Here is a 25,252-nt window from a genome sequence, read left to right as displayed (position 1 = left end):
GTTGTATGATATGTATGTATCTAACATTTGTAAGTTACTTGTATAAAAAATTTTGTGTCTATGTATATGCATATCTGTTATCAAATAAAAAGAATTTTCGATTTCTCAAAGAAATAGCAGTCCGGTATTCGAGTTAAAGGCTCATATTTTATTGTTAATAAGTATAGAAGTCGTCGTAATATCCTAACTATCATAGTGGCGCAGCTGGAAGCGTGACATTCTGATAATGAGAGTATTACATTAAATTCGATGGTGGTAGTGATAGAGGTGGATATGTGTTGTTAGATTCGATTAGGATACCTGAAACTACTAGGATTATGGTACAAAAGCTTTGTGAATTGGGGAGGAAGAAAAGACTTCATGAGAGACAGAGGCACAATAATACTAACACATTAAATCTCTCTCAATATTCAAAACGACATCGTTTTAGTTATATTTAGAGACTAGAAAGAAAACGAACTACGTTTACAAGTTCAGCGTGGTCTCCATCCAATCACGTCATCAATCTGTCGCTAAGACCGCTATTAAATTTAAGGACAAATTTAAGTTCGAGAACAATTTTGAGGCTCAATTGCAAGTTTAAGGACCAGTTTGAGATTTAACTCCTTAAAAGAATTTGCCCAAACTCAAAATAAAATATCAATAGGTTGTTAGTTGTTACCTTTTTTTAATTAGTTGTTAGTTGTTACCCTTGTAGTCTTGTACTCATGGTAACATGAGTTAAACCCCAAGATGGTCCCTGAAATTCTAATTGCACTAATTACGTTCTTGAGATTGACAAAAGTGCACCACGTTAGGCCCTGTCTATTTCCATTAACGACGTGATGATGTGGGCTGTTAGTGACACGTCTCACTCCATGATTTGGCCACGTGTAATGGTATGATGATGTGGTGACCAGTGACACGTGGCATGCTAATGTGGATGGTTGTGCCATGCGTCACAATGCTATTTGGTCACGTGTCCGTTTGTGCCACGTGTCGCAACAATATTTGTCCACATGTCGTATTATGTCATCATTCTGTTTGTCCACCAAATTAGTCTCTCGCTTTGTATTAAATGACTCATTTTAGTCCCTGAAATTGAATGTCGTGCAGACGTGCACCAAACTAGTCCCTTCACCAATTTTTTTCTCATTTTTTTTATAATTCAAAATTCTCAATATCTTTGAATGCATTAATTTCAATTCTATTTTTTCACGTTATTCAAATACAAGTGCTTTTATAAAATATTTTTTCTCTTACAGATATCCTTAACTACTATCTTAGAGTTGACGTGAAAGCATTTCAAGTAATCTCACTATCATTCCCGACCTCTTTCGTCTAGACTAAAGAGGTCGAAGATGATAGTGAACGTGTTTGAAGTGCCTTCAGTCTGACCCATTTACACACAATAGAAATGTATATTTCACAAAAACAAAAAAAATATTTATTTTAATTATTAATTTCTTGTTAAAAATATTTTTTGATAAAAAAATATATCTAATCAATCATATAATTCTTTTTTTATAATAACATACTTATATGTTACAAAATTTACCAATGTTAAATTATTATAGAAAAAAATTATAAAATTAAAACTAAATTTTAAAAAAAAATTTATGAAAGTACTTGTATTTAAACAATGTATGAAAAAATAAAATTAAAATTAATGCATCCAAAATATTGAAAATTTTAAATTTAAAAAAAAAGAGAAAAAAATTGGTGAAAAAACTAGTTTGGTGCACGACATGCAATTTCAAAGACTAAAATGAGTTACTTAATACAAAGCAAGAGACTAATTTGATACATCTACAATGATAACATAATAGACGACACGTAGACAAATACTGTTGCAACACGTGGCACAAACGAACACGTGACCAAATAACATTGTGACACGTAGTACAACCAGCCACATCAACATGCTACGTTACTAGTCACAACATCATTATACCATTACACATGGCTAAACTATAGATTGACACGTGTCACTAACATCCCACGTCATCAAACTATGTTATTACGTTGTTAATGGAAAATGGGTCAGGAACTAACATGGTACACTTTTGACAACCTCACGAACATAATTAGTGCAATTGAAATCTCATGGACGATTTTAGTACACGATGCCAATCTCAAGAACCATTTTAGAGTTTAATTCAACAAAATCAATCATTGAAAAAAAAAAAAAAAGGAGGACTGCAAACAGAATAAGCATTAAGCAAAGTTACTCCATCATGCTATTATTGAAGGCAATGAAACTGCAAAAACCTTCTGCTATGGATATTGCAGATTGATTAGCAGGATGCGAAAAATAGAATAATTCTATGTTGAAGTTTTTGTTTTTGTGTTACGAGAATGGAGTATATAAATTTACTTCAAAAAATTAATAAAAATAAAATGGCACATTCTCATAGATAAGTATCTATCTATCTATCAAAATAAATCTGTATATACTATTTTTCCTCTTCACCATAGCTGCACCAAAAAAATATCCCATTATCGTAACAAAAACATTTACCTTTTACAATTACCTAACTACCCTCACCCCTACAACAAGGAAACTGTATATTTGAACAATAACATATACCATAACTCAAAGCTAGTGGACAGTGATGACTCAACTACTAATGTTTTGCTAATGCCGGCCTCCAATAAGTCCTTCAATGGAGTGTTCTTGTTCAAATCCAATGTAACAATCTGAGACTAATATGAGTTTCATACCCTGCAAGACAGTGTGTATCTAGGAATAAATACCACTATAAAGGTATTGACTGCAATGAAATAGAGTAATAGTAAGTCAATAAATTTACTATAACAAATGTTTACTTTTATCTATGATGCACGGACACTGACACGGACAAAGGACATGACATGACACCGGACACGCAAATTTTAAAATTTTACATGACACGGGGACACGCATACATATAAAATATAAAGTATTCTTTTAGATAAACCATAATGATATTTTCATATTTTATTGATATTAAAATATAAATTAATTTTTTAAATTATTTTTAATGTCTTATTTTAATTATATCAAGTATTTAAAATATTTTTTGTTTTAATAAATAATAATATATACTATATCTAAAATTATTTTAAGAATATATATATATTAAAAATAAGGCCGGACACACTGACATGTGATGATATTTAGGTATGTCCAAATGTGTCTAGAGAAGAATTTTTTATTTTTTATTGAGACACGGTTTGGACACAGCAGACACGCGTGTCGGACGAGTGTCGGTGAGTGTCGTGTCCGAAATGTGTCCGACACGCAGACATGGCAACTCAACAAAGTGTCCGTGTTTCATAGATTTTTATACATTATCACATCATTACTCCATGTTGCATACCTGATAGTCTCTTCAAAGTGAAATAAATTCATAAAATGATCTACAAATTTGCTAACTTTTGTAAATATTTAAAGGCTAAACATCCAATGCAATAAGCATTAAGGCGTAGATCTCTTTTAATAGTTTAACCTGAGGATTTTTCACGTCTATTTCTTGGGAGTTAATTACAAGTATAAGGAATATAAATAACGAGAGAAGGGGTTTAGTTAGGGTGCATTGCCATTAGTTGAGGAGTTCAAAGCTTTCCTTAGATGAGTATTCTTTACAGGGTTCATGGCACTTCTCCAATAATCCTACAATAATAGTTAAGATTCTTTCTCTTCTAATTCCAGTTCTAACAGTCTCTATCTACCCTTAGCTTCGACTACCTTCTATGATCTACTCTTCTTTCCAGGACTTCTCAACTCATGTTCAAACGCTTAATACAAGATTTTACCATCTTTATTCATATCAGACAGTAGCCCAATTTTCTCTTTCATGCATTCATTTCTAATCCTATCTTAACAAGTGTATTCACCCATTCACTAGGGACATACCCCCGCAATCTGATACTACAAGAAATTATCAGGTAGAAGGAGAAGGGCCAAGATGGCACAAAGCAAGGATAGCAATAGCATGCAGCAAAGCTCACCACCTTGATTGCTGGTATTTCACTATCTTTTTTTGCAAGGTACACTTGGTAAGTGGTGGAAAATGAACAGGGTGAAAAAATAAGAGTACAAAGGTATTCATATTAAGTTATTAGAGTATGGTAGAAAATGGAGATGGAGGAAACTTTTTCCTTAACTTCTTATATTATCCCTTTTCCCATTTCCATAACTGGTGGGCACTGCACCATGTCCATCTTATGTATATTATTGAGTGCATCCATCGCATACAAGAGCAGATGGTGGAATCACAGTTTGAATGAAGGAAAAACGTTTTACCTTAAGGTTGGATGGTGTATGAGGCAGCTTCATCAAGGTAACCAACTGATCAGAAAAAGACACTCGCTTCAATGCATATAACTCAGATGTAGAGGTATTACCAAGAACCAACCACCACTGCTCTTCTTTTATCTGCATCCAAGGAAGTAGAAGATTATATTTACAGAAGACTGACTACAAAACATCATAGAAAATTAAATGGATGACAGACCTTTGGAAATCGAGGTACAAAGGCTCGAGAGGAGTGTCGTCTAGAATTGGACTTCTCCAATCTGATGTATAATGCATCGGAGCTCTCACCATTAGTTTCCTTCTTCTGAAGCTTTAACTTCATTTTAACACGAGGGAAGTGCTGTAGGTCCTGATTGTAAAAAATAAATAAATAAATAAATAAAATGGAAGCAAAAAAACATATAAACAACAGGGTATGACATGCCTGCCAAACAAAAAGTATGATTACAGGAAAGAACAACTCTATCAGGCGTAGTTATGACACAATGTAAAATCCAAAACATGGACTTCGAAATGTGGGCATACATAACTCGCTCCAGCATCAAACACCCTTGTGCCACTAATAGGATAGTTGCATGATAGCAGGATTAACAATCATCAAAGCCAAAGCCCAGTTTTAAAAGGTTTTGTGCTTACGCTGGGTAAACTCCATCGGTCATGCAAGCTACAAGTTGTAACAACTTCTATTTGGAAATGGATAACGCTATTAGCAAAACAAAATCATTGAAACGTATCCCAAAAAAGAAAAAAAAAACACTCATTGACAATGATAACATCTCAATCACACATTTTATCCCAAAAGTAAAAGCAACTCAATCACACATAACACCCACATTTTTTTTTCCACAAGATTATACATGTGCAAAATTGACAAGTTTTCATTCATCTTTCTTCAAAATTCCCTCTCCAAAAGAACAAAGTTATACATCAGCACATAAACAATATAGATAAAGCACAAAAAATAAAACTCATTCAGACTTTTCACCTGGTACAATCTTGAAGCCGGAAAACTTCCTGTTACATTTTGCAAGGATGCCTTGGGAATATCTAGTAATTCCTGTACACTGGAAATTCCACTTCTGCTAAGGGATTGCATTAGATCAGCATTCATGCATGGCAGCATCCATAAAGAAGAGTCTTTTTCAAACCACAGCCCCTAAAAAAAGGTCCCAAAGTATGAGAAAAGTGCTATTTTTTCTGTCTTGATAAGCGACAGGGCATAACCATCGAAGGAACCACTCTAGGAAAGCAAGTACCAATGAGAAACAAAGACCCATTGTGAAAACTATAGAGTAGGTCTAAGTTATATATGCACAATTTTATTAAAAACATAATGTATGCCCTGAGATGATGTTCAATGTTATGATTGAAATATATGTAGCTGCACCATGAAAGGATGACAAGCATTTGAAGATACAATGGACTGAATGGAGAGTACCATATGATCATGTAAAGTAATCTCTCTTTGATACAAACAAATAACAATGGAATTCTTATAAAGGTTATGTTGCTTGCAGCAAAAATCTTTCTCCCCTCACAATTAGGAAAAAAGACCACAAAAATATGCAGAAAATAATGTCATAAAACCAAAGAACATTTCTATCGATTCTAACATAAAATCAAATATTCATCAGTCTCTTCACTGATTAAGCAAAGTATCATGCTCTATTGCTGTAAACTTGTATGATTTTTTAGTACAATACAACTTTCAATGTAAATGATGGAAAAGGGAATGCTGCATGCAATACTTTTCTCATTCCTCAACCCCACTTAATCAGGATGAGAGTAGAAAATTAAACAGCATTAGCAATAACATTAACACCAGAACATTCTACTTTCACTTCAAATTTAAAGTTAATCACCCATTATTCTCTTCCATTAACCACAGAAAGCAATATGAAAATAATCTGAAGCTTTACAATTGTATAATTTGTGGATGATGGACCTCATTTTTCCAGTGGATAGTAAAATGATTCATGAACTCATACCATCTGTAATAAACATATATCATGAAAGTTAAGTAGCAGTTATTGCTTGGTGTGCCTACAATCGTAAGTGAGGATGTACACTACCACATTGTTTGCTTTTAGAGATGTTTATGATCAAAATATTCTAGAAAAAGCTGGAGTAGAAAGTATACGCAGACATGCGTTTAGCTAGTTGAATTCAATTTATCCAACTGAAGAGGAAAAATAAAGGTCAATCTGAAGAACGAAATAGAATGAACACCTGCATGACCATTTGCAGAAGATGCATGCAAGTGAGTGAGCTTGAAAGCCAACCACTGTTTGCACATATATCAATCATGGCCTGAATTATGCGTATACTCTGATCTAATACTGACTTCAAGTCCGTGACATAATCACTAATTGGTAAGTCCAACTGAGAGAAATGAGCCTGTGTCACAGACCAAAAGGATATGATCATGAGTGCCAAAACAAAAAGGCTAAAAAATTATCAAGATAAAATTTGAATGACATGACTAACCTGAAATAGAAGATTTGCTTTGACATGGGGGTCATCCAAACGGTTGTTATCCACTGGATATTTAACTTTCTGAGACAGTCCTTCATTGTATTTTTCCTATGACATAATTTGATTGAATGAATTTGATTTACGAGCAAGATCAATTTTGGCTTAACATGAAATGGATCAAGTTATATAAGAGGAAAGGCAATAGTTCAGTCTACAGAGATATTCAAATCTCTAAAGTGCAAGGCATAGTGAATGTATGCTTCAGCATTTATTATTTTGGAATATGTTGACTTTGAGTGTAATACGAAGGGTAAAGCAATTACCTCATTATGACGCACAGGGAGTTCATCAAATTCGGAAGCAGCAGATAAGACGTGCAAAAACACCTACAAAATAAAAAAAAATTATTTGACTTACAATGATACAGTTGATACCATATGTGATAGGAATTGGACATAAATTACTCAATTCTACAAATATCAATACCAATCCCTAAAATTGAGGAATTTGTTCTTGTAGTATTCAATATCAGGTTGAGAGACTGTTCTTTGTACACACAAATTAGTCTCAGATTAAAGGTTATTTCAAATAACAAAAAAAGGATAATTCAAATGATGAAGACATAAAAAAGACAAGAGAAACTAAAGAAAAATTAATTCTTACTTCAAGTGATGTATCAGGACCTATGTTTGAACCAAACATTGATACTGTCATGTAGCTTAGGTAATACTGAGATGCTATTGAACCCAACATCATTGATTCTACAGTGTCTTCATTCATTTTTATGCATCCACTGTCTTCCAAGTCCTCAAATGTACTCTGTACTAGACTGCCAAAATGACACCACTGGTCAAAATTGCTACGAACAGCAACATCATTCTTTAAAAAATTCAGAAATGTTTGCCATTCCAGGACATTACCTAGACAGATATGAACTGATAAATTCAGGGTCGGCATTCTCCAATCCATAGTAAGCAGGATTAACCATCTGTTAACAATGGTTACTAAGATTAGTCATAGTTGAGATCAATGTATTCTTTGTAATATTTATACACGGAGAACCAAAAGTGTTCTAGACAAATTGGCTGCAAAACGGAAAATCTATGACATGAATGTCATGAACTATCTTTGCTAAAAGTTTCAACTGTTAGGTAGAAGCACATGAATGGTTCTATATCTAACACATCCCTTGACACAAAGGGCCCCCTTTTGGACTTGAAGCATTTGCACAGGTTCATTTCTGTGCCTCGTGCTGAAATTTTACTCTCTTCTTTATTTATTTATTTATTATTATTTAGTGAAATGGTAGAACGTTTAAGCTTGTTATATAGAGGCATATGAATAGTTCTGGATCTAAAAATCAAACACTCAGCCATGAAATAGTGACTTAGACCAACAACCATGGCAGCCCAAAGTTAAGGAAATAATCGATGTGTACATATGATTAAGCTATCAGGTACGAGCCATACAAATGGTTTTATATCTAATATAATAATATAAAAGTCTCCACAGTGGACTTTCTATAGATGACCACCACATAACCAAACCACCTACTAGCTTTTCCACATCTGGTGCCGTCCCAACTTTCTATTTAATGCATTCATTTCTAATCCTATCTTACCTAAACAACATTCTCGCCTCCACAACATGTAACAATTCTTTTGCTGGATTTTGCTCAAATATAAAGTGTTGCAATTGTGATTCGTGAAATAAAACAAAATAATGACATATATGACACACGATTAATAATTAAATCAAATATGCAAACACATCACACGTTCACTGGCCATTCTCTTTTCCAGTAAGCTTCTTTACCACTCAGTTTCCGTGCCGGTTCAGATGAGACATAATTTTCATTTTCTCATGATATGCAGAACTTTTAATAATAATAAGGAAACAAATTTTATTTTCATGATGGATGATGGCTGTGCAAGATGCTTATATATTTAAGAATTGCATGGAATGCAAGTATCCATAAATGGAAGCTGAAAAAAACACTATTTTATGCTTTTCCTTATTTTCTATTTTACTATTACTGATGCATTAAAAACACTAACCAGTCTACGGAATAAGTAAGTCCAGGTAAGGTAGTGCACTGCATCTTGTTTATTGCAAATGGTTCCAGAAATAATTTCAGCATTGAGGTGATCATGCAGGTGCTCCCTCAGACTACTTTCAACTGGAAAAGGTTCATACAAGAACTGCAACAATAAAGAGAAAACAACATAATTCTCAGCATAGTAGGCTCAGGCTATTCAGTTATAAGACAATCGTAATCATCAATCATGAATTTGACCTTTTTATAGAAGCTCTTCTTTGGTTCATGAACAAGAATCACTGCTTTCCCATGCTGATCAAACTGAGGCCTTCCAGCACGACCCATCATTTGCAAGATATCAGTGATTGGAAAATCTACATACCTCTTTGATTTTCCATCATAGTATTCTGTACCCTGTGAAAGAAATAAAGTACTAATAAATTAACAAATAAATATTTGACAATAATGTCTGTTTGATTCACCTTTTGTTCCATTTACTAGTCTGCCCCAAATAAGAAAGATGGATATTTTCTCAGCCTTTTAAAGGAAAAAAGAAGGGACCAAAATTTTATTCCTTCTTGTTGACCCAACACACAGAGAGCAGATATCAAATGTATTGAACTTGGCTATTAAATTCACCAAGGTATAAAAGGACAGCAGAGATAATGCAAGAGTATGGTCAAAACAAGAAAGGAAGTTCCTTTCTACTTGCTATGTTCCTGCTCTTGAAATAAATGACTGCCACAAAAATGTAACAGACTCAAACTACATCACCTTGATAATCACTAGATGAGCTGGAAGATTCACACCCCAAGCCAATGTGCTGGTACAAACCAGTATCTGCATTGACGTTATACAACTAATCAGTTAGGGGATAATTTTTACTTTTCATTTTTTATCTTTTTTTTTCCATTAAGATCAAGAAAGTGCCAAATTCAAGTCATAAAGTAAGAAATAAGTGCCTGAATCTTGTTGTTTGCAAAAAGTTCCTCAACCAATGATCTGTCTTTGTCATTCAGGCCTGCATGGTGTAACCCAATACCAAATTGTAAAGTATGCCTCAGGTTTTGGTCAGAGACTTGAGACAGAACCATCTGCAGTGCATCTTCTGGCATATCAAGGAACTGCCTTGGATGCTCGTCTGAGGCAGCAAACTTTATCCATGGAGAGGACAGATAAGTAACAGAAAACCATAATGTAATAAATACAATTTCCTGAAAAAGATTCAATCTGAACCTGAATTAGGTCCAGTGCAGTCAGCCTTGTCTGGCGTCGTGAAGAGACAAATATAAGAACAGGTTTAGCAGGTGAATGTGTGCATATTGCTGCATACGCTGGTTTATTCATACTGTTCATCCTTGGGCAATAATACTTTCCAGGATAGCCCTACAATGAGAACACCAAAAATTTTATTGCAAGGATATCATGGTATGGCAGCTAGAAAAAAACAGGTAGGATTGATTTGCATTCTTCCTTCAGTGCCAAATCTTCTACTACCAGCCACACCCTTAATATAATGGAAACAACTAAAAACAAACAGACACAGAAGTGGACATGAAAAGCCACCATCATCATGAAAAACCTATCCACTTGCCTGGATATGAACCTCCAGAGGTACAGGTCGCACACTTGGCTTGAAATTGAAGAGGCCAGTCTCCTCAACGCCTAACCAATCAGCTAGATCACTACATACAGAGGGAAAAGGGATTATAAATTGATTGAACAAACGGATGTAGTTTTTCAAAATATGGAGAAGCATAATGAACTTAAAAAAACTAACCATTTCTACAGGAGGTTAACGTACATTTATGGTTTAATAAATCACTTGTGTATATAAGTAATGGTTCAGTTCATCCATGCTTGCCGTGAAGCTCTCAAGAAGTAAAGGGACCAAATAAAAAACATGTAACATGGATTGGGACCAAAAGTACATCTAGAAAATGTTTGTACAACTGAAAAGTAAAATGAAAACCATTTTTCTAAATAGAATAAATTTAAAAATAAGTTTTCAAGTAACATGGGGATAAAGCTTCATACATCTATACGCCCCAAATCTTGCGAGGTTGGGGTCTCATACTTAGCCAAATAATTTCTTTTTATGGAGGGGAAATTCATAAATGTGGAGAAAAATGCAAGTAAACTTACCCAGCATTTGCTAGAGCTGTAGAGAGGCCAACAAATCTTATTGCTCGCTCTGTTTGTGATGATATGTATCTCATCCTAGAAACAATAACCTAGAAACAGAAATAACAAAGGTGAGCTACAATATGGGGGAATTAGCTATAATATTCATATTCAGGGAAAGTCAATAATAGTAAAATGTAAGTTGTTGTGCGGGTATAGCAAATGATAAAATATTCAGGTAAATGAGATCAAAACTTGTCAATCCCGACGCTTAACAAGGCAATCATCAGCAGAACACCATATAACTCATTCTGCATTCCGTATACAACTCCAAGCATATGCATTAAATAATAGCATTGATTGCACACTTGAAGAGTTTAAAACTTGACAATTCAAGGTATGCAAAAAAAAAAAATGATAGTAGACATATCTCCTTTCTCCATCACTCCACATATGACATCAAACTAGTTGCTATTCTCCGTTATCCTTTGCTAACTTTTTACCCATTCCTTTGTTCTAAAAATTGAGCGACACATCTTAATAAAAAATAATGATCTCGCACTATCTTTTAGCAGAAAATCCAGCATGCAAGGACTTCTACATCAATATTGAATATAAATTTAACAAGCAAGTGAAGCATGACAAGAAACATGAAAGCTGAAGAAAGTTTATAACTCTTATTCAAAATAGAATACAGAAAATGCTTTACGTATCATATACTTAAAAGTGCATGACTACAGCAACAAGTTACAATATGAATGCAATAAATTAATTTCTCCAAGATAGTGCAATTTATGGATATTCGTAATCAATGGTTATGGCTGTCAAAGTATCAGCCAACCGTTTGAGCCTCAAGGGAGCTACATCAGCACCCTACAGGAGTTCTATCTAGAAACCAAATGAACAAGTGAGGCACAGTCAGTAGGATATCCTAGTTTATAAGAAAATACCTCAAGTATGGGTCCACGATCAGCTCCCAATAAGTGAATCTCATCCAATATCATGAGTCCAACCTATTGATCAGTGCACTCAGATTCAACAATGAAGTAGAAAACCTCACTATTTGACTGGTAAAAACATATAATATTAAACACACCCATGCATACACTAACATTATGAATGTACCTTTGTGACATAGCTGCGTGTATGCCAATTACGACTGATACCATCCCATTTTTCAGGGGTAGATATGATGATATCTGCAGACAAAAGGGCCATCAAATCTGGTGTATAGTCTCCCGTCATTTCAACCTGAGAACAAGTTTGACATCATTACCACCAACCCATACATTAAGCTTTATATCTAATTAAATCAACAAATAATACCATCTTTTTCCCTAGCTGAGAGACAAGACGCCTTTGCCAATCACCCATTCTTTCCCTGACAATAGCCTTCAAAGGTGCTATATAAATAACCTGAAATAAGTTCAAATCATGCTTTAGCATATTGTTACCAAGAGAGGACAGAAAGAAGAATGAGGGAAAAATAATTTAGTTAGAGAAAAGATGGGCGAAACAACTCCTTTCCCCTTTATTTACTGTAGAAGGATGAAAAAAAAAACGATAGTTGAAATGAAAAGAAAGTGGGACCAGCTGATGCAACAAATATGACAGCCAGAAAAGTTAGCGGGGAGGGCATGAGTGAGGGATGAATTCTGTTATAGGAGAGAGAATTGAGAATGAATTAAAGGGAGTGAAGGGAATCAATAGGAGGAGGAAGGTTTTAGGCAGGACAGGACCTTAGGAGAGTGGTAGCGTCTCTAATGCTACCTTGTTCTCTACTTTTCAGTATTTGGCTCTTCCATTAATACATCAGAGACCGGAGAGTATCACCCTGATACCTTCCAGCCCCTCTGTTTCTTATCATTCACTCTTTTACTCTCTTTGACTCTCTCTTCCAAAATTCTATATTTCCATTCTTACACACACAGTTTATTATGCTGTTGTGACTACCTAATCCTAATATTGGTGGTCCCTACCTCTTACACACACTTCATAAAATATTTCCAGGTGGGCGAGAGTAGCCCCATGCATACAGAGAGTTACATCATTTATCCACATAAGTAAAAATGTGAATTTATTCTATTTTAACACAGTTCATCAGCATAATTAAGTACTACCTCTGACTTTGCATAACTGCCCACTTGACAAAATCTTTATATCCTTAAATTAAAGTACCTTATATCCAAATACATTTTTTTTTAGTTAATAATGTAACCCATTTGTCAAGTAGAAAATTATATATATATACAGAATCCAAGAGGTAAAATCTAGGTTCCCAGCCTGTATAAGAGCTAGCATTACTAACTTCAAATAAAATGCAAAATATACATCTTATTTTCCTTCCATAATTTTTGTTCCCTAGGCATACTATATTGCACACTGCATTAGCAAATTCATGTACAAACCTTCATATCAGGCTGCGTGTTGAAAAGATGAAGCATAGCAAGCTCAGCAGATATAGTTTTACCACTTCCAGTTGGAGCTCCTAATAGAACATTATTGTCCGTGTGATACAAGACATGAAAAATCTGCACAAGGCCAGTAAAGTCACTATAAAATTATTCATAACTTGCTTACACTTTAAACATATAAACCCACAGTCAGTCACCCAAAAAAAATTATAAACCCACAGTGCAAAAGCTAAAAAGAATTGTAGGAAAGCAGATGAACCAACCTGTGTCTGTATAGGATTAAAATGTGAAAATCTATATAACGCTTCATAAGCAACATTGCTTAGGGAAGACACGGGAAGAGGTTTTAAATCAAGGAGTTCAGTGTGAGAAGTCCTAGCCTGAGAAAAATATAAGATTAATTGTGAGATACAGCTTGACCAATGGCCAGGAGCCAGATGCCATACAATAGCAATTGAAATCTAAAAGAAAAAAGGGTGAAGCATCATACCTCTGGCAATGGTAAATTATGAAAAGTAATAGTGTAGAATGCTTCTGCTTGAAGCCAAGAATCAGAAATAGCATGAATGTAATACTGTGGCGGGTGTGGTTCAAATATGGGCACAGTGAAGGAAAGTTTATAAGGTTCCCCTTTAGCCATCCGCTTTGAAAGGGGGCTACTTGGCATGCTACAACATGTGGGGCAGACACACATTTCACATCTCCTATACCATAATCTAAATGCTTATGCTATCAATCTAGTTAGAATAAAAACCAATGAGAGATGGCTCAAATATGTGGCTTTTGGGCAACTCCAGGATTTAAAATAAATAATTCTAACCTTTCTAAAAATCTGATAAAAAGCTGAATGCATACTAATATATAAAAAATTACAAAAAACAGCTAACCCTTATTCTGCTAGGAAGAGTGGACTATACAGAACAACCAATGCAATTAAGACACTATCAAAAGCAAAAATTCAAGTAGGAGCATTTGCAGGAACTCAATAAATACCTAGCCTAGTTAATGGACACCATTTTGACATGGCATAACCATGTTTGCAACTTGTGCAGTTTCTTGGTCTCTGAACAAAGATAAAAATAACACTATGCATTGGCTTACATATGGCATAAAAAATGCGGTCATTATATCAAGATTCTGGGATGAGAAATTTTTGCAATTATGCCCCATTAATATCTTCTCTTTCCCACTTTTTGTTATCATTATTAAATAACTGGGATCTTTATCCTCTAGAAGTCCAATTTCCTTGTACTTATTTCTATTTACTTCAATAAATTTACCCTTGACATGATATGTGAAGTCTTTCATAGCACAAACGAGTCACATTTATGCACTTAAACAACTCATTTATGTACTTTTACAAATCAAGATGAATTCCACAAAGAATCATGCAATTAAAAGTGGTCAGATTATAACAAAAACCAAGCAATTTGTAAAATGATTTATTCATATGAAAATTAATTCACCTCTACCAAAATCCACCAGCGTTGAGCAGTACCATGAAAACGATCTTTCCAAATGAAAACAGGCATTATCACCAAATCAACCTGTGTATAATGAGATATCAAAGCTATATCATGCAATGAAGAAATTTGCAATCTGAATAGCCTGGAAAATTGAGTTCATTCTGTAAATACCTTCAGAACAGTTCTAGTTATCGGACTGACTGTCGCTGATAACTGAATTGATGGAAAATACCCCAGGTATTGCTTGACCAACTAAAATGGACAGGGTTACGAAAAAAATAATCGACATTTATTGAACATGTTAACCCACATCTAAAAGAAATACTCAGAACGCAATCCATATTGAAAGTTACATACTTTTCCTCCAGGTGCATAACGAATTAACGCCCCAATGTCTTTTTCCTCCATCTCCAACAGGCGATCTAGGTCAGCCCCACGTTCTTCGAGCTTCCGCAATATCTAGAGAAAAAAAAGAAAGAAAGAAAGAAAAGAATACCCTGCATCACACACCAGTATGAAATACAGCTAACAGATATGGTGAAGATAATAATTAATAATAATCAAGGGAAAAAACCTCTCCAGAAATGTCCTTATCAAACTGTCTAAGAGGATGTTGGTGTGGCCAAACTTGGCGATCCACAGCTTTGCAATATTCCAACATAAACAAAGACATTTCACACCAGCCCCTTCGCAGACAAATCTCAAATAAAGCCCGCATTATACGAGCTAAGCTTGCACTTATGTATGCAGCATCAGATACCAAAGAAAAAGAATCTATAGACCCTCGAGATATATACAACTGCAAAAAAAAAATGGGGGTGAAAAAAAACATATAATATTCAAGCAATCACTGAGTTTATCCCAACAGGATTACGAAGGCAAAAGCTTAAGACCAACCTGAATCAAAATGGATATCTTTCCATGTTTATTGGAAGGACCACCCCTAACTTCTAATGGACATGATGAGCGAACCAACATCTCTAGCTCATTCTGTTCTTCTTCTCGAACAACAATATTCTCAAATTCAGATGAATGTGCAACCATGTTAATCACCTAGAGTGAGAATAGGTCAAAAGAACATGAGAAGACAAAATCACATAATTATTTGAAGAGAATAAAAAGAGAAAAGAAGGGGGGAATGCTATTTGGACCCGAAATGTCTAGACAGGCTTGAAAGAAAGCATCGAAAATTAAACCAAAAAAATATTAGAACTTTATCAAAACTAAGAATGCAGCAAGGCTGCCAAATTTCTCCACATATGGAAGCTGTTGGAACAGCCATGGGCAGAACACAGAAAAAACTAAAATCATAGCCCTTTCAAAAGCAAAATTAAGGGCAAAGAAAACCCTTCAAAATAGGATATAAAAAAAATGAGCAGAAATCTTTAACAGAGACTAAGACTTTGTGTGAAACTGGATCAAAATCAATAAAACTAACCTCACTGTCACTCATGTGGCGTCTCAACATTTCGTTATATGTTTCAACACTGGAATATTGTATGTAAAAATGGCTTGCAATGCGACCAAGCTCAGTACAGTAAAAATTGCCACTTTTCTCATCAAACCGCATCATTTTAGCTTTATCGAGTGCACGTGCAGCATCAATTACAAAAGATCTTTGCTTAGACGTTAAGCCAGGATCTGCCATCACCTAAAGCATAGAAGACCAAGAAACCGAATGAGTTATAGACAACATATACAGATTATCACAAAAAATAAAGAAAGAAACCCTCTGAATGTATGGAGACAATCAACAAAATATTTTCTCAGAATGGTAAGCGAGAGAGCACAAATGAAATACTTGGGAAAATGTAGAACACAATTTAACCCTCATCTACCTCTTAATGTTATATCCCTATCTGATCTATAATCAAACATACTGTAGAAAAGTGGTTCAATAAAAGGTAAGTTTGTGGTTAGGTACCTCATCCCATCCTATACCATATGCCAAAGGATTCATCCTCATCCGTATGAAGAGATAGGTATAGCCAAGCCATGCACAGGCTTCTTTGACATTAGTTACAGTACCCAATGCCACCTCTGCATTCAAATTATCTTTCAAGGAGCTAATGAACTGCAAATGATCAAACAAGTCACTCAACAGTCAACACGATCCCAAATATATTAATATTGTGCTGATCCTGAATATAACTTCCCCATCGTTTTCCTTATTATTACCTGGCTTTCTATAGGGAGTTGACTTGTCAGCAGTCGCAGATAATAAGCTAGTTTATCATGAGATGTAATTATGATACCTTCACCACTTTTGTCAAACTGAGGTCTGCCAGCTCGGCCAAATATCTAAAAGCAACATGTCATGAAAATATAACTTTATCAAATTATAAAGCAAAAGTCGTGAAAAAAGCACCTATATGTCCTTAAAACTGACAGGTCCATGTCCTACCTGCATAACATCAAGCATACCCAGATCTCGCCACCCACCAGCTTTTGGATCATACAATTGGGTACCCTGGAGAACATTATTCAAATCATTTACAAGACCATAATAACATCAGACCACCGATACCCTTGTAGAACATGCTAATTTGATACTGAAGCCCTTGAATATAAAGAAGGTAAAAAAAGGGGGGAAAAACTAAGCTTTGGGTGCACAGTACAGTGGGTACGGTCCATATCTAACCACAAACTTGTTAGCAAAATAAAATTATTTAATATGATATATCAGCACTAAGATTTTGTCCCAAAACCTCATCCTAGGGCAAAGGCATACTAAAAAGAGAAATAATGCTACCGGATATATTTATTATTAAAAAAAAAAAAACTATAGATTGAAACTGAAAACTCTTTATTGGAAATTAGTATAGTTGGAAAACAAAGATAGTATCAAGGTATTGGATCCATAGTTGGAGGGATAAGAGCGATAGGAAAGAATTTAATTATCCTTGTAATATTTATATAAACAAAACAAATAAGAGACATGGTAATCAGCACGGCAAACCTTAATGACAACTGTGTGAGCAGGAAGATTGACACCCCATGCCAATGTTGCTGTACAGACAAGTACCTAAAGCAGCATATTGCATACTTAACATTAAAATACATGCAACTTATAAAAGACTAATCAGGAGAGAGAGAGAGAGAGAGAGAGAGAGAGAGGGGAATAATCTATACCTTCAGGAGACCCTCAGAGAAAAGCCGCTCAGTAAGCCCTCTATCTGCACGTAACATCCCAGCATGATGAACACCCATGCCATATTCAAAAAGTTCAACAAGATTTCTGTTTCTGGATTTTATTACTTCCTTCTGAAATGCATAAGAAGAAAAAACTATCAGCTTAGAAGAAGCATAGAATTCACTGAAAATAGAGATATATTCATTCTTATCACCTTCATTAAGTTAAACTGTGGATGAGTATCATTTCCAAAGAGTTCCAAATCCTCACTCCTCCGAGCAAGCTCAACCTGCCAAAGATATGATGAAACCAGAAGCAAAGCATGGGACAGATAAAAATACAATAATAAGTACAAAAGTAAATAGCCATAAGCATTCACAAAGTCCAAATGGAAGTAATGAAGAGAACCACAAAAGATATGCTCATACTCAAATAATAAGAAATAACTAGTCCACTTTCTCGAGTAATATGTTTTCATAGTAGAGACAAACTATAATCCGATAGTTATCTCTATTCTCTATCATATTTAGTTGTACATTCTGAAAAACTAAAAGAAAGGTGTGTAAAAGAAGACACCATCAGAATCAGAATCTAAATCTTCTAACAAAATTGGGTTGGAAAAGAAGTCTTGAAGATAACCGAAAAGGATTGCAGATCACCAGCTTCACACACACACACACACACACACACATAAAAGTAAAAGATAAAACACCGAACTGAGGACTACCAAAGGAACATAAAAGTAAAAGATAAAACACCAAACTGAGGACTACCAAAGGATCTCTATCTCTTTATAAGAGCCAAAACCTAGTAATGTGGTGAGAAATAAAAGATGGTTACACAAGGGTAACCTTTAACCATTTCTCAGCTCATCTCAACAACTTATATCAAACCCCAATTTATGAGTGACCAGTTCCTGACAAATAATAAATCAGCGAATTTCGTCGAATAACAACGTTCTCAACAAACACTACAATACTAGGACAGGACATCAAATATAGAAGCATAAATATATAAACTTCCAAAATGACAAACCAGCTTCTCAGCAGTCTTTGTAGTGTCTTTCCGTGAATGGACAAATACCATTGCCTGATGACCTTGCCTGATAGAATCAACAACCTTTAGCAAAGAACAGAGCCAGAACTAGGAAATTAGTATCAATGAAAGATTTATTACATTATGAAAATAACAGAAATGGAAAGATACCTTCTTATAACATATATCATTCAACAATTCATTTCGAGCTGCGAAATTTGGCTCACTAATTCCAATATACTGTTGTGCAAGAGGCACTGGACGATAACTAGAATCAAAGAAGAAAAGACCTGTATCTGCATTTACTCTAAGAAATTGAGCAACCTGCCAAGAATGAGTAGTCAAGACATGCAGGTAAGGTTGCAAATACTTTAATATGCAGAATGTAAAGGTCAATGGAGGTAATAAAAACAACTATATAACTATATATTGTTTGGACCTCCAGGTAATTGGGAAGAGTGGCAGAAAGGCCCACAATGCGTATCATTGTTTGAGTTGACTCCACCTGATATCACAAGGATAGAAGAAAGTATACAGTTAGAACATAAATTATCATCAGGACAAAACAAAAAAATAGATTTATCTTAAAAACATAGCTTCCAAATCTCTCAACATATCTGAGAAGGGAAGTTCCCTATAAAGATAATGAGCTTTACACTAAACAGATGCTAGCCTTCGAATCCTATCACATAAAACATGCTTGTCAGAAAATCTATCATTGAAAGTGTGTGCACTACGATCCAACCAAATAGTGGTAACAACTGCATAGTGCCACAAAAACTTTGCCTCTTTTCTATATATATATATATATAGAGAGAGAGAGAGAGAGAGAGAGAGAGAGAGAAAGAGATATAACAGTTACAGTGGCAGCACCAAGTAATGCAAATAGCACCACACACAGATTGGCATATCATATAAATACACAGCTTCCCTCATTTTTCTGCCCTTCAGCTTGCATACTCAATTACATTTTTCCCTTAACCAGCACAACAAAGGGAGGGGAAAATCTTTGATCAAAACTTGATAAAAAATTTAAATTAGGGCCATAAAAATCCAAGTGGATGCAGTGAGAGACGTCAACCTATTTGTTCAATGTCAGCTTAACCAAAACCAATACTTACATGTCTAATCATAAAAGATTTACCTGCCGTAGGGTCCTAGCAACTAGGGCCTCTATTACAGGACCTCTATCATCATTGAGTAGGTGCACTTCATCGATGATCAAGAGCTTTACCAGCATAGAGAGTGACATGTCACTACTCTTGCGAGTAATGACATCCCATTTCTCAGGGGTTGTCACTATCATCTGAATCAAACAACGCAGAAAACTTTAGTTTGCAAGCTAGAAAGGAAATGCTAATTTTGTAATTTTCATATAAAGAAACCTGAGTTTCTTCAAGTTCATTCTTAGAAAGCTGCATATCTCCAGTTAGCTCCCTGACAACCATATTCAAAGGAGATAGACGTTGGCTAAATGCTGATGTGACTTCCGCAGCCAAAGCCTAGAAGGACAATAATATGAACTTAGAAACCTTACAAAAGGCAGGGAATAAAAGAAAAAAAATATTTATAAGAAAAACAGAAAAGCAGAGGAACACAAACATCAAAATACCTTCATTGGAGCCACATAAACTATCTTAAATTCATCTTTGTGCAAGTAACCATCCCTAAAATGCTGTCCGATCTGCATACAAGTCATTCATAATGGAAAATGGTTCTTAGTAAATAAGTTCTTATTTTAGATAGAAAATGAAGACTATTTTTAGTCCTAACATTCTAAAGTTGTCATTAATTTTTTGTCTTTCTATTTTTTACATTAATAAAGGTCCTAATACCTTGAATTTTGACATCTATTCCATCCTTAAACAAAATTATTAGTAGTAACTTCTATTACAATTAATCTTAATTAGCATGTTAGTTCACTGTTATATTGCTTATCTGAATGTGACCTATTTTCAAAGCCAAATTTTTTTTTTTTTTTTTTTTTTTTTTAAAAAAAAAAAAAAAAAAAAAAAAAAAGACTTTTGTATCTAACATCTACCCCAGAAAAAATTACTAGAAAGGTGTATCATAATAGAAAAATAAACTACATCTATACAAGTTTAGGACAAAGAAAGTTGGAATCTACAAATTAACAGCTAGTACATCCACATCATTCTTTGTCTCATGAAGCAATAGAGGGGGAGAAATAAATATAAAACATCAATTTCATATGAAACGAATAAATCATATTCAGCAAAAGAGCAAATAAAAATATGCTTATTCACCTCATGTAGAATGGAAATCATGGCTATGTTAGTTTTCCCAGCTCCTGTGGGAGCACACACCTGCAAGTACATGAAAATCACTTCATTATATAAGTGACAGTTTTTCTTTAGTATTAATGAAACCCCTCTCCAATCAATATCAATTATGTCTGAAAACCAGAATAGAAATAACCCACCAGTATATTCTCATTAGTGCCATAAACAGTTTGAAATATTCTGCTCTGGATACGGTTTAGCGTTTTGTAACCACGGAATGCAGCTTGAGCAAAGTCATCTAACTCCCTTATCTCAATCTGGGAAACGCATAATTATAAAAGATAGGGTTAAACATAACCCCTATTCAAAAAACCATTACTTACTATCTTAGGGGATGGCAGAGACAATAGCCATGCATTTTGCCAATATTTCAGTTAGAGACTTATAGAAGATAGATGATGTGCAAAGGATATAAAATATGCAAACTATATGTTTTAATGTTCAAAATGTGGCATGGTATCAATTTCCAGTATCCAAACCTAAAAAAGTGGCAACACGTCAATCATGTCACCCATTTCAAATATCAATTAAGCACCAATGCTCTCATCCTCTAATGCCCATATCATCATCTCACATTAAATGATGGTATCCACAGGTAATAATTTAAGAGAATTACCAGTTTTTCTCCAGGTTTCATTGGCGCTGTTGGTTTAGGAGGAATGGTAACCTCTTCATACCCTTTAAAATGCTTTCTCGCAGTTCCTTCAGGAAGAGCAGTTACGGCTATTGACTGGGACTTATCCCCAGAACCAATCAAATCATCAAATAAATTCTTCCTCTCACTTGCTTGTAGTAAAGACGAGAAGTCAGATGCAGACAAGTCACCATCACCGCCATATTCTATTCCCCTTCTGTTTCGCTTTTCCTCCTTGCGCCGAAGCTTGTCAATTTGCTTTTCTGACTCTGTTTGAACGATAACCTAGAAAACAGGCAGTAGCTTATATATTGACAGCATATATGTGCGCATTTCGTAATATGAAAGTGAAAAGTATAGATCAATCATAGAGAATACAGAAATACCTGCGTCCCATAACTAGGCATACGAGACTGAGAATTTGGAGCATTTTTATCAGACTTCAATACTGACAAGCCATGATTAATTGAATCAACAATCTCCTTTCGATGCTGCAAATTGTTGGATGAATGACACATGATTAAAATAAAAATCCATTAAAATAGATATATAAATCTCAAAGTGAAATAAATATAAAATAAAAAAGTAGCTAGACTGTCATGAGGTAGCCAATCGTGAAATAAATCATAAAGTGAAGCTCAACAACCAACACAAAAGTGTAACTCAAAACAACAACAAAAAAAAGGGATGTAGAATATTCAAAGCCAAACTTGGCGCATAATATAAATCAATAATTCTTTGACAATAAGCAGAGAAGGCAAAGTTCACAAAAAGTTACTATTAACTTTTTATGGAATAAGAGGGGTGGATAGGAAATCCTCACCAATAGAAGATTTTGCACAGTTTCAAATGCACTATCACCAACCAGATCTAACAGATCTCCTGCTATCTGCAAAGCACGGAAAAAGAGTAAATTTCAAAGTTGCAGCGAACTTTTTTGTTGGAATTATATACCTATTAAAGAACATTGAAAACAAGAAATACCTCTTCACCAGGCTTTTCTGAATTAAGAACCCTACAGATGGCCATTGCTAATTCATCTCGGGATATCTGAGAATTAGAATTCCTAGCTATTTTATCACATGCTTCTCTTAACCAAGTCAAGTTGAACTTTTCTGCATCAACAGACTGATCTGTTGGAATAGTAAGAGCATATTGTTCTTCATGAAATGATACAGGAAGTGTGCTCCTGAAGTCCATCATATCTACATTGTCAAATGATACATCAACCAAAAAACGCGTTGGTGCTTGGAAAACAAAATCAGCCCCGAATTCCAAATCCTCATTATCATCCAGATTTCTTTCCGAAGACAAGGCGGGGCGTTTATTGCTAGGCTGCAAGTTCAGAAGATTCTGTGCTAGAGACGCAACATGCCTCAACTTTGTATCGGCAATAGCATGACCAACAAGCTTTTGCAATTCTAACCTGCCAAAAAGGCAAAAACAAATGCCACGCACCAACAATTTAAAGTTCTTGCACAAATGCTCCATGTTCTCCACATTCAAAACTTAACTAATAATCAATCAAATACATAGAAGTCAGACTAATATGTGGCCTCTGCATTCTATAATATCATTCAAACCTTCAAAAGGCAATCGATACTCACTTCTTATAGGTTACTAAAACAAATACTCACTTCTTATCCGCAATAATTCTATCAAGATAATCCTCATCCTCCATCGGCCTGCCGAAATGGCGGTACACAGTCAGCGCCACTTCCTGGAACTCCTCGGAGCGCATTTCGCCATCAGTCAGCTCCACCACTGCTCCTATAAACTGCTTGTACGCCTGCCTCACTTCCCACGAAGCTGCTTCACCAATTCACCAAAACGAGAAACATGTTAACACTAACTACACAATTTTATTTTATTTTTCCTAGAATTGGATTACAACCATTCATTACCTTCTTCCCATCCAACCACGATCTTCCGTGCAAGTACCGATTCATCAAGCGAGTTCGCAGAACTACATGAGAACAAAACAAACGGAAAAAATAAAAGTAATCAAAATCACAGAAATGCACTACAGTTTTTAATTTTCTCTTTATTGTGCTTACTTTCTCAGCAACCAAACACAAAGTAGGAAAAAAATTGAAAATAAAAATAAAAAAATGATGGATGATGATGATGATTACTTGCGAGGATTTTGATTGTGGAGTAGGGTTTTGCGATGGAGGTAGGCTTGGTCGACATCGAAGGGGTTTCTGAGGGAGTTTGTGAAGCGAGGAATCTGAATCAACATCTTAATTGTTATTGTTATTTGCAGCGATAGCGGTTGACGAGAGCGAAGATTAAAATACTTTTATATAGTGTGAATAAAAAGATTCCTCTTGCTTGCTATGAGGAAGAACGAAGGAGGAGGAAGAAACCAGTTTGTAAGAGCTACTGTCTTGCAGCTTCGCTTTTTCCCACTCCCGCTGCTGCTTCTCGGTTTATTTTATTTTACTTTTTATGCAAGTAATACCCAAAATCATTCTCGAATATAATTTTCATACATGAAAAGTATAGGTAGACAATAAGAATATTAAACAATGTGAATAATAAATATGTTAGATATTTAATTTAATAGATATGTAGATGATTATATTCATTATTTTTAATTAGATGGTTATTTCTTTTTATTCGATTTATTCATGCGTGTATAGTTAACAATGACTGGATGTTCAATTCACTCGATGTGTGTACAGATAGTTATCCTAATGTTAAGGTTTAGAAGGTAATTTAGGACTAAATCTCCATTTTGGTCCCTGAGATTCACGTGATTACTCATTTTGGTTTCTGAAATTCAAAATTACTTATATTGGTCCTCCAGATTCTAGTCCAGGCACCAATATGGTCCCTCAATTCTTTCCGACGATGACTAGGCAAACAAAGTGCTGATATTGCACCTTTCCTGCCACGCTGGATGATGAGTAAATGACATCGTTTATCTTTGGCGTCCAAATAAGTTAGAAATGAAGAATAGTAGAGGTAGAGAAAAAGACGAATACTTTATTTTGGGTCTCAATCATTTCTTTCCCCTTTATATACAAAACGACGACATTTCTGACTTGTTTGGGTGCCAAGGATAAACGACGTCGTTTACCCGATCATCCAACGTGGCCATTCTGAGCACTCTGTTTGCCTAGTCATTACCGGAAAGAGTCGAGGGGCCACATTGGTGCCTAAACTTGAAGTATAGGTAATTTTAAATTTCAAGAACCAAAATGAGGATTTAGTCGTAATTTAGAGGTGGAGTATTTTTTTACTTTTTTAGATCAATTATAGAGTCCGTTATTTACATTGTTTAAAAAAGCCGTCTACCTAACAAAACCGTTTCAGAAAATAGGAGTAGTGAGAAATTGTTTTAAT

The 25,252-nt window shown here is 34.9% G+C and overlaps 1 protein-coding gene across 1 annotated transcript; it reads right to left on the bottom strand.

The window, feature by feature from the left end:
• Positions 1-2,365: 2,365 nt before the first annotated feature.
• On the bottom strand, positions 2,366-24,325 carry LOC107471012 (DExH-box ATP-dependent RNA helicase DExH14). Its single transcript, XM_021134083.2, has 50 exons — positions 24,037-24,325; positions 23,806-23,867; positions 23,539-23,710; positions 22,886-23,327; positions 22,725-22,790; positions 22,288-22,392; positions 21,884-22,186; positions 21,408-21,524; positions 21,232-21,291; positions 20,577-20,648; positions 20,350-20,466; positions 20,109-20,270; positions 19,404-19,469; positions 19,136-19,288; positions 18,965-19,048; positions 18,144-18,218; positions 17,929-18,060; positions 17,756-17,821; positions 17,201-17,266; positions 16,975-17,097; positions 16,721-16,870; positions 16,235-16,447; positions 15,694-15,849; positions 15,371-15,595; positions 15,154-15,255; positions 14,968-15,048; positions 14,797-14,877; positions 14,611-14,684; positions 13,821-13,998; positions 13,594-13,710; positions 13,325-13,447; positions 12,243-12,332; positions 12,042-12,167; positions 11,867-11,929; positions 10,938-11,026; positions 10,387-10,477; positions 10,029-10,178; positions 9,755-9,946; positions 9,567-9,632; positions 9,051-9,206; positions 8,812-8,955; positions 7,675-7,742; positions 7,418-7,583; positions 7,078-7,140; positions 6,767-6,862; positions 6,509-6,676; positions 5,265-5,435; positions 4,479-4,628; positions 4,268-4,399; positions 2,366-2,704 (listed from the first exon to the last, which is right to left on the bottom strand). The coding sequence occupies exons 1-50, from the start codon at positions 24,141-24,143 to the stop codon at positions 2,618-2,620; spliced, it is 6,318 nt and encodes a 2,105-aa protein (XP_020989742.1). The 5' UTR covers positions 24,144-24,325; the 3' UTR covers positions 2,366-2,617.
• Positions 24,326-25,252: the final 927 nt, after the last annotated feature.

Source organism: Arachis duranensis, chromosome 10 (genome assembly GCF_000817695.3).
Source record: "Arachis duranensis cultivar V14167 chromosome 10, aradu.V14167.gnm2.J7QH, whole genome shotgun sequence".
Classification (NCBI taxonomy): Eukaryota; Viridiplantae; Streptophyta; class Magnoliopsida; order Fabales; family Fabaceae; genus Arachis; species Arachis duranensis.
The sequence above is the reverse complement of the archived record's forward strand: the minus strand, read 5'-3'. Positions and strand labels throughout refer to the sequence as shown.

What these genes read in the sequence shown, in the direction of transcription:
- LOC107471012 (XM_021134083.2), bottom strand. Translation starts at nt 24,143, where the DNA reads ATGTTGATTCAGATTCCTCGCTTCACAAACTCCCTCAGAAACCCCTTC. An exon ending in ATGATATATGTTATAAGAAG is followed by an intron (nt 19,049 to 19,135) that starts GTATCTTTCCAT and finishes TCTTTGCTAAAG; the next exon opens with GTTGTTGATTCTATCAGGCA. An exon ending in TTCTGCAAATGGTCATGCAG is followed by an intron (nt 5,436 to 6,508) that starts GTGTTCATTCTA and finishes ACCTTTTTTTAG; the next exon opens with GGGCTGTGGTTTGAAAAAGA.